The sequence below is a fragment of the Seriola lalandi genome, unplaced genomic scaffold (assembly GCF_002814215.2).
Source record: "Seriola lalandi dorsalis isolate HSWRI2012SDOR001 ecotype SW California unplaced genomic scaffold, Sedor1 jcf7180002053829, whole genome shotgun sequence".
Taxonomy (NCBI): Eukaryota; Metazoa; Chordata; class Actinopteri; order Carangiformes; family Carangidae; genus Seriola; species Seriola lalandi.
Window position 1 is genome coordinate 21,263 of NW_019524382.1, and position 9,648 is coordinate 30,910.

At 35.1% G+C, this 9,648-nt stretch overlaps 1 protein-coding gene across 1 annotated transcript in view; it reads right to left on the reverse strand.

Moving 5' to 3' along the window:
* LOC111651853 (equilibrative nucleoside transporter 1-like) overlaps positions 1-2,371 on the reverse strand; it is a 10,188-nt gene extending 7,817 nt beyond the window's left edge. Inside the window, exons 1-3 of the mRNA XM_087172810.1 lie at positions 2,104-2,371; positions 737-824; positions 525-606 (exon numbers count right to left, since the gene is read on the reverse strand). Coding sequence (XP_087028936.1) covers positions 525-606; positions 737-762 — 108 coding nt within the window. The 5' untranslated portion in view covers positions 763-824; positions 2,104-2,371. The remainder of the gene's footprint in view (positions 1-524; positions 607-736; positions 825-2,103) is intronic.
* Positions 2,372-9,648: the final 7,277 nt, after the last annotated feature.

Below are 9,648 nucleotides of genomic sequence, written 5' to 3' on the forward strand. Positions count from 1 at the left end.
GATTTTAACCCTTTAAATGCCAGTTTGAAGACATGTTGCCTCTTGTTTTATTAAAAAAAACAACACAGAATATGAGATATTTCCCACATAATACATGATGGAGGGATGTGACATTGTTTTATATCAGAGTCTTTTATATCAAGACATTTCTCAAAACCAGAATATGATCTGGGTGACTTTTGAACACTGGAAATAAATCATGTACTCATCCCGGCAGTAGCCCCCGTGGCACTCAAAATTTCCCTGGAATTTTCTAGTTGCATTTTAATATTCATGTTGTCATTTGAAGACACAAGGACTGCAATAAACACTAAACACCAGTAAAGATATAAACTATGTTTCACATTTTCTATATTTAATCCAATGAGTTTTCAGTTCATTTCAATACATTTTTTTTCTTTCACTTAAGTTTTTATTTTTTCCTGATGTATGAGGGTTAGGGTTAGTCTAACTTCTCTCTTGCTCTAAATAAAAGCTGGTTCACGTGGTGTGTGGATGGAAACAGACAGGAAATGATGTCATACCATGGTAGCATTCATGAAGAAGTTCCACGGCAGCAGTGTCCCCAAACCGAGCAGGAAGAAGATCAGCCACACACATAAATACCTTTCAAAATAAAATGATGTTAACATTTTATTGTTTAATAGGATGTCTATAGGCCACACACAACAATACCTTCCAAAATAAATTGATATTGACATTTCTAACATATTTGTAACAATATAAATAATCTCACTTGTCTTTCGGTGAGCTAACAGCCATTTTCCTCTGAAAACCTGAAGAGCTGATGGACCGAAGGACTGAAGAGCTGATGGACTGAAGACCTGTGAGACATTGAAAGGGTTTTAAGCAGCTCAGTGTTACAGAGAAGTAGATAAAGAGAAGTGAAAGCTGAGACAAACCTAATCAGGAAACTAATGAATTAAAAGATTGATGAATTAATTCCATGATCAGATGAATTAATGAACATGCATCAGCGGTTCTCAAAACTGCTGCTGCTTATAATTACTGGTTGTCTTAGCAACACAACTCAGACTACTACTACAACGATTACTATACTACTACTGCTACTATCAGGTTATTCAACTGTGAAATAACCAGGACTCTTCTACAGCTAACAACTTGTACTTTACTTGACCACTTTAATTTTATAATACCTTATACTTCCACTCCACTATATTTCAAAGGGAAATATTGTACTTTGTACTCCACAGTTGTTTGACAGCTTTAGTTAAACAAGCAACATACTGTAAGGACTGTAACATTTCACTGACACATGCGCCTGCACTGTACTGGTTACCCTTTCACCCTGTAGAATAGGGTCAAACCCTTTGATTTCCATTGTATAATTCGCCCTCTGATTAGCCAAGATAATTGTGAAAAAGTAAACTTGGTTGTTACAGCACCACATAGTGGTCAACAAGTGTCATTTTGTGTGCTTCGTACTGGGTGGAATTTTCAACCCACCAGCAAATTTGGGTGTTACTTGGTCTTATGGTTTGTGCTGCATGATAATTTTTACCAGAGAAGAAGAGCAATAGGGAAATAAGGACCACTGATAATTCAAATGTAGTTTCTAGTGACACATACTTCTGTCCATAGTTTGGTGTTTTAGAAAAAAAACTGAACTGAAACCATCCAAACCGGAAGTTAACACTTCAAAATAAAAGACATCAGACCATGACAACCCTTGCCAGAACTCATGATGCTAAGACAACAGTCAAACCCTGTAGAGGCCTTGCCCATAGTAAAACAGAACAGTCTGAAAACTGAGACCTGACGACTTGAAACCTGAACATAAACTGGTTAAGGTGGTCATGCTGATGGAGCGGTAGAGTCTGGATCTGTGATTGCAAACCACCTACTGCCCCATGATCCTTGTTATTATTAGTCTTATTAATTGAATTACTTCTCCTGTTTTATTTTTATTTTTACTGGTCTTGCTATCTTATTATATATTGTCTTATTATAATTATACAATAATTAAACAATAATTTTGTGAAACTTGCTATACCCTCAGTGCTATATAAATAAAATTGAGAAATTGAATTGGAAATATAGAAACATTTTTCTCTACATTTTAAGACATAAATATATTTTTACCTTCAGTGTTTCTGTAGGATGGTAGCAAGCTCAGCTTCCAGATGTCTTCCTCCTGAAATGCTATGTCTTCCTTCTGGTTTACTAAATCCTCAGTTATTTGTTTTAGTGTCTCAAGAGTCCATTTGTTGAATCTTATGTCAGTTATTCATGTAAACCTTTGTCTTTGGGCAGGTTTTGTCTCCCGCTTGTTGTGCAATCTTTCTTCCTCTGTCTGTCACATTTGTTAAAATCCTGTTTCCTCTGTCAGAGCTCCTCCTCCATTTTTTCCGTTTCTTCTCTTTCTGCAGTTTCAGCAGAATTAAATCTTCAGTGTGCATTGACCTTTCACCTCTGATATCAGTCTGTTCAGTGGACTTTGTTTCTGTGTAAATGTTGACAAAGTGATAACACAGAGCAACAGTTTAGTTACAGTGAAGAAACTAAACTGATTTATTTGTGTTTAATTAGATTCAAACAAAACAGATCCATGATGTTGAATGAGGATAAAGTTTCACAGGAAGTTTAATGTTTGTTATTGTCTGTTTATTAACTGCTTCACTTCAAGAACCAACATAAAAAATATTTTATTTATACAACATTCAAATTCAAATATAAATATAAAAAACTACTTTACATGCTTAAACATAAAAATTTAGTACAAACATTAAATGTTTATCAACATCACTAAATAAATGGATAAAAACATTTGTGTGAACAAAACAAAATAACATAATTAGAAAACCTATAAAGTAAATTAATAAAAACAAAAAGTTGACTGATAATCTGCATAGGTGAAATAAGTGTCTCTAACCCTGTAAGGCCCACTGTTGCGATATTACAACGTCACACTTAACCATCCTAAAAAAAGATCTCTGAATGTTTTTTTTTCTAAAGTCATAGTCAATGGGTCCTATTGTTTATCCTCAAAATGTCATTGGATAGAATAGGTGTTTATACATCCGGTCATATGACCATAAACTCACACTACTTGCAAACTTTTCTCTGAGCTCATACCCTTGTTTCACTGGATTGGATTTGTCAAGATTCAAGTAAGTAAATTACCTGAAATATTTTTATTGGTGTTTATTAGAATGTCTAGAACGTATTGTGGAAATCATTCATTGCAATGTTACAACACTGGGTCTTTGTGCTAGTTACAATGGCCTGTAAACCTGACACATTACATGGAGACATTGAACTTCTCACTAGTTCACGTATGGAAAAAAATATCATTAGAAATATAATATATGCATTGATTCACTGAAACTAAGTTCTATATGTGTTTTATCTGTTATTTTTTGTAGTTTAGACCAGAATTGAATAAATGAATCAACTGTTTTTGGTATTTGAAACTCTATTTGTAGCAGTATTTAAAACTTGATCAGCATCTAATCAGTTTATCCTGGGCTTTTTTTTTTTAGCTTTGTGTGTTTGCCCAATAGCTGCTTTTTGCATTAGCAGACTGGAAGTGGGTTCTGCATGTTCTGGGATGGGTTGAGGGATGCTTGTTGCTTTGTTCATGCCAACATTGCAGACCATTCTCACCTGTCCCTGAACAATGCAACAGGCATATGTTCTGGGGGATGGATGCATGTATCCCTTTTAGTATGATAATAGAAGGCATGATACGCCAAACAGAGTGGTGGAAGTTTTCAGAGCGAAGATCCAAGATCTTATCCTAATGTTTTCCACAGTCACACAATACTGTCTATCTATTCTTCCAGGTTATCTACTACAAATAATACTCATATGTATCTTGTATATGTATGTTTTTTTCCCATTTCAGAATGCCACCAGCATGGAGAGATTGTCTGTACACTGTCACTCTACACTCTTTGGAGAATGACAAAATTTAGTTTTGTCAATAGACCAAGTACATTGGTAATGTAAATTTTATCCTACGTTTTTTATTAATACATGACTATTCATAAAGATATGACTGTTGTGTTATTATTATTCACAATGTATACTATTATGGGGTTAAACAGGCAGTCAACCCTGCAAATGAAGCCTGAGTTTGTTCTGTATATACAGTACTGTGTGTATATATATATACACAGTACTGTATATATAGAACAAACAGAACAAGTTTGGCTGTTCCTCACCCAGTTTTAAGCCTCCTACACAGCTGTTTCTGTTTCAGTTAATGACTGTGTGTCAACCTACATGTGAAACTGATGATCATGAGCACCTGTTTGGTATAATTGGTTGACCATACACCTGACTATAATTCTACAAAATCCCTGACTTTGCTCTACTCCCCCTTAGGCCCAACGTTGCAATATTCCAACGTTTTCCTAAAAACTTACAAAAACGTAAAAAATTCTAAAAAACTTTAATTTCTGCATCAGCGGCCTACTACAACAACATCTGGAAGGTGAAAACATTTTTTGCTAATTTTTTTCTATGTCTGGGTTGTACAGGGCTAATTAGATTCAAACACTTTATCTCTGTTAATGTATTTAAAGAAGGATGATTATTTAATAACAGTTTTCTGTAGGTTTCACAGCAGCTCACTGATCAATAATTAACAGCAGCCCCTAAAGATATGATCAGCTCTGATTAGGATCAGTTGTGGGCTCCACCCACCACCATAAACACATTAAACCAGTTATCAACAAACCAGTCAAACCATTAACCATTTCTTGGGTTAATTCTGTTGTGTTTCTTAATATTTAAAAAAACATACATTATTTTTCTAATCATTTTGTCAATGTTTTTATTACTTTTCATGGCTTACTATACTGACAATTTTGACTCCTCATGGAATTTCTTTTACATGTTTTTTTTATGATATACTATACTATAAAAATTTATACAATTTCATTTGCATGAATTTTTATGACTTACTGTACTATGACAGCAAAATCTCCGAATAGTAACATTAACACTCTATTGATATTTGTTTGTTCCTTATACAGGACAAGTAACACCAAAAGGATTGATTAACGCTAAGGTGTGAATCCTGGCCTCTCTGTGCCATGCATGAACACACACACACCAACCTCCCTTCCTCTCTCCCTCTGTAGATAAGAGTCATAAACTACAACCCACATTCCAATCCTGGGTAGTGACCAGTAGAACTCTCTTCACAGACACACATTTGAAGAATAATATATAATTAAATATCTGAATGTTCTGTAACTCTTGTGATGTTTGTATGTAATAGTTCAAGCCCAAACTTCTATCCTATAGAATGTTTGAAATGTAAGATGTAGACTTTAAGACAATGTCTTTCATGTGACCATTGTGACCACTGTCAGCCTCCTTCACACAAAGTTACACACTACATGACATCCATATTATTACTATTGCAGTCAAAGAACTGCTGTGTAAACGCAATTTGAAGAACGTGGACTAAAACTTTGTGTTATCTTAAAAATCTTTTTATCTACCTTATTTCAAATTAATTTTAATCTAAAAAAATTGTTTTTTAACACATTAGGTTTTTCTCGTGTAATTTATTGTAACTTTTCTCTAACCAAAAAATCTTTTAAGTTTTTATTTTTCCTATCCCTAACCCTAATAGATGAAAATGAAGTCATAAGAGGAATCAAATCTCTATTATCCTCTTCTTTTTGGATTTTAAAGGTATTAAGGCACTTTCTTAAGAAGGATCTCGAATATCCTCTTTCTCGTAGTGCTTTAAACAGTGTTTTTACAGCTTCTCTGAAGTCTGTTTCTTGGGTACAAATTCGATTGAACCTAATCAATTGTGATTTCACTGTACCCTACATGTATGGGTAGGGTGGACACTTGTTTTAAATAATAAAGCATATGTATCTGTGCTTTTAAAATGCACTTTAATGTCCAATTTCTGGTTATGGTCAAATTGTGGTCCCTTATAAACAGTTGTATCTAAAAAATCAATAGAATGTTGATCAATTTCGTATTTCACCTTAATGGAAGGGTCATGTAAATTTATAATATTAATGAATTCTTCAAATTTGTCTTTTGAACCCATCCAAATTCCCCAAACATCATCCAAATATCTCAAATAATGAATTGGTTTCTTCTGGCATTTTGCCATCACTTCTTCTTCCCAATTGGCCACGAATTTATTAGCATAAGCTGGCAAGAACTTTTTACCCATTGCCGTATCTTTTATATGTTAATAATATTCTCCGTTAAATAAGAAGTAATTTTTTGTCAAATTAATTTCCAATAATTGTATCAATTCTTCATCCGGCCTTTTGTGATCCGGATATTTTTGGAATATCTTTTTTTTTTTTTTTTGGGCTTTTATGCCTTTAATGGACAGCACAGTGGAGAGTGACAGGAAACGGGGAGGCAGAGAGAGGGGGAATGACATGCAGTAAAAGGCCGTCCGATGCGGGATTCGAACCGGGGCCAACTGCAGCGAGGACTGTAGCCTCTACACATGGGGCGCCTGCTTAAACCACTACGCTACATGACACCCCTTAATCCTGCCTGGATATCAATTTGTTTGTGTAGAGACTATCTACATCTAAAGAGAAGAAATAAGTATTTGGTGGGACCTTTAATTTTTTAACCATATCAATGAAATGATATGTATCTTTTACATATGCTGGATGTCTAATTGACAGGGGGTTCAAACAAAAATCTATATATTCTGCAATGCGATATGTCTCGTTCTCACAATCAATTGGACAATTGGTCTCCCAGGGGGTATTTCAAAAGGTACCGTGCATTTCCCTGGTTCCTTATGAACCATAGGTAAAATATAGAATCTTTGCTCGCTAGGTTCTACATTTCCCTTCAAATATTTTCTCTGTTTGCCATTAATGACCTTTTTTCTTTTAATCTATTTAAAATTATTGGAATAGTTTCCCTATAAATTGGTTTCTGCAATTTCCTATAATAATTTTTATCATTCAATTGGCGATTTACTTCCAAAATATAGTGTTCTTTACTCAAAATAACCACTGCACTACCTTTATCCGTAGGTTTAATATCAATACTTTTATTATGCATAAGCTCCCTAAGTGCTTTTAGTTCCTCTTGTGATAAATAAAATTTTTCTTTGTAGGGTTTGTAATGCTTTTTCAATAGATCCAAATCATTATGTATTAATTGTTTAATCTTTTGTGGTAATGCTTCTAATGGTGGCGTCCATGTTGAGGTACCCACAAATGAAGGTGCCTCCTTCCTCTTTGAGTCCTTAAAATAGGCCGCTAATTTTATTTTTCGATTATAATTTTGGATGTCCAATTGAACTTGTCCTTTTTGATCCTTGCATAAGTCTAAAGATGGAATAAAAGTTAACCCCCTGTTCAAAAGATCCAACTGTGGTCTCTTGAAATCTTAAAGTTTTTTGCCAAAACTATAACATTTTGAGCCAAAATGGGTCGTTGCCCCATTTCCCCCTCCTGCCCTAGGCTTATTGGGGGTCCAAGTTTAAACAAGCCACCCAATGGGCAAACATGGCTCTAGCCATACCCCTAGTCCAATGGACGTTATCCTTTTCTGTAAAAAATTAAACGCCCCCTAAGAGCTGGGATAAACTGCATGTTTCTGGAGATGTGGCTGTTGAGTATTTGCAGACTAGCTTGCTCGATCTTAGTAAGGGAGGAGGAAAAGTTAATCACTGGTATCCAGATTTCTGCATTGGGAAACTTATTTTTAGCAGTTCTTACTGCCGCTTGCATTTGCTTGATGGATGGGTTAGGTGAAGAATGTTATGAAGCTTATTTGTCCTGATTGGAGTCTGGTGCGCTGGCCTGGGGGTGTACCGAATGTCGTGGACCCCCTCACCAATCCTGTGTAGGTTGTGGAAGGTAAGTGAATGATGTTTTGTTGTGTTATTGTGTGCTTGTAGATGTCCTGATGGAGGCTGTATATGGAACAATGAAAAGACATAATGTTTAAACCATATATAAATTGCACAAATCAACATGTAAAAAAACAAGACAGAAGATTATATGGATTTTAAGTTATAATATAAATAACAGGTGGGTAAAAGGAAATTAAACAAACTGAAAAATGAAAAAGAAGAATCCAAAGTTTGGCTTATGGGTGAAAGGTAGTTTTTTATTTTTTGATGAAGTGAGTGGTGTTTAATCAATCCAGTCCTCTCTGCTCTCTTTTCTCTCCTCCATTGTAGTTTTCAGTTGGGATGCTGGCTGACTGGACATTATGATGAGTTAGGGTTAGGATTTTTTAATTATCTCGATGATCTCCCCTGCTTCGTCCGACGACTGGGCAGTTGAAAGTGGGAGACCAAAGGCAGTGCACTGGCCGACGCCCGTCGTCACCGGTTCACAGTTCCTATCAACCCTTGTCCCATAAAGGAATGTTTTTTTCAGAGGTCAAGAGGTCAAGGTCAAGGTTAAGTTTTTCTTCCATCCGTCTTCAGTTAGATCTGTCACCTGGAGTTAATTTGAGTTGATTTTATTGAATCATTTTCCCGTTCAGGGCTTTAAAGTCTTGAGTAAAATGTTTTTTTCTCTTCTCTTTTTTCTTCTCTTTTTTTCTTTGTTTATTTTTTCTTCTTTCTTCTCTTTTTTTATTCTTTTTTTTATTTTTCTTATGGAATTTTGGGTTCAGTATTGTTGTTTTTTTTGGATTTCTATGTTTCAGTTTCTCTTTCCAGAGATTGTGTCCTGGTTTTAATTTTGTGTCCATATCAGGCTTTAGTCAGGTTTCTCCTTTGAAGTTAATTTCTTATTTTTCCATTATTTTTTGGTTGTTCTGTTTTGTTCCATGAGTTTTGTTTTATTGAATAAATATCCCCAATCTGGGTTTTAAATGCTTGATTAAAGGTGCTCTTTTTTTCTTTTCAGACGTCTGTTTCAGTGTTGTTTATTGTTGTTATTAATAAAAATAACAACAATAATAATCCTCTAAATTTTGGAACACATCATCAGTAGTGGACCCCAGGCTCATCGAATGTTTCGGCCGTTTATCACTAGACATTCTCCCCTGAGGGTGGCCCCCCCGAGGTTGATCATGTCTCAGGGTGTGTCCCATAGCCAATGGTGTTATAATCTTGTTTTATAATAGTTTAATATCTTAATTTTTCAGTTCCCTTTGGGGATTCAAACTGGTTTATATTAGGTTTATAGGTTGTTTCCAATCTGGTATATAATCAGGATTTTTTTATTATTATTTCCACAATAATCCTTTAATGTTTGGATCCTTTTTTCACAGAGTATTCAGATCCTGATTAGACTTTGATTGGTTTTATAGTCATTTTTCCAGTCACGGGTCCAGTCCAGTATTTAGTGTTATGGAATTTAAAGGTCAAGACCCTGTCCGGGTTCAATCTGGTGTTAAAAAACAGGTTTAATTTTACCATAGTCAAGTGTAATATCACATTTCCCTTAGTAATCTTGGTTATGAGAGGATTAAAATAACGGTCGTTCCTCTACTGAATATCAAAATAATTTTAATTCTCGGTATATTCAGGATTTTATCCCCGTATTGTACAGTATAGATTTCCTAACATGGACCTTTAAGTGTTTTGGCTCACCTGTCGTCCGGCGTAATCGTGCAGTAAATGATCGTGGATAACCTTATATCAGGGTTTGAAGTCCAGGGTGTCCTCCTTTTGTCCAATCCGGGTTCGTCTGGCATCCTTCAGAA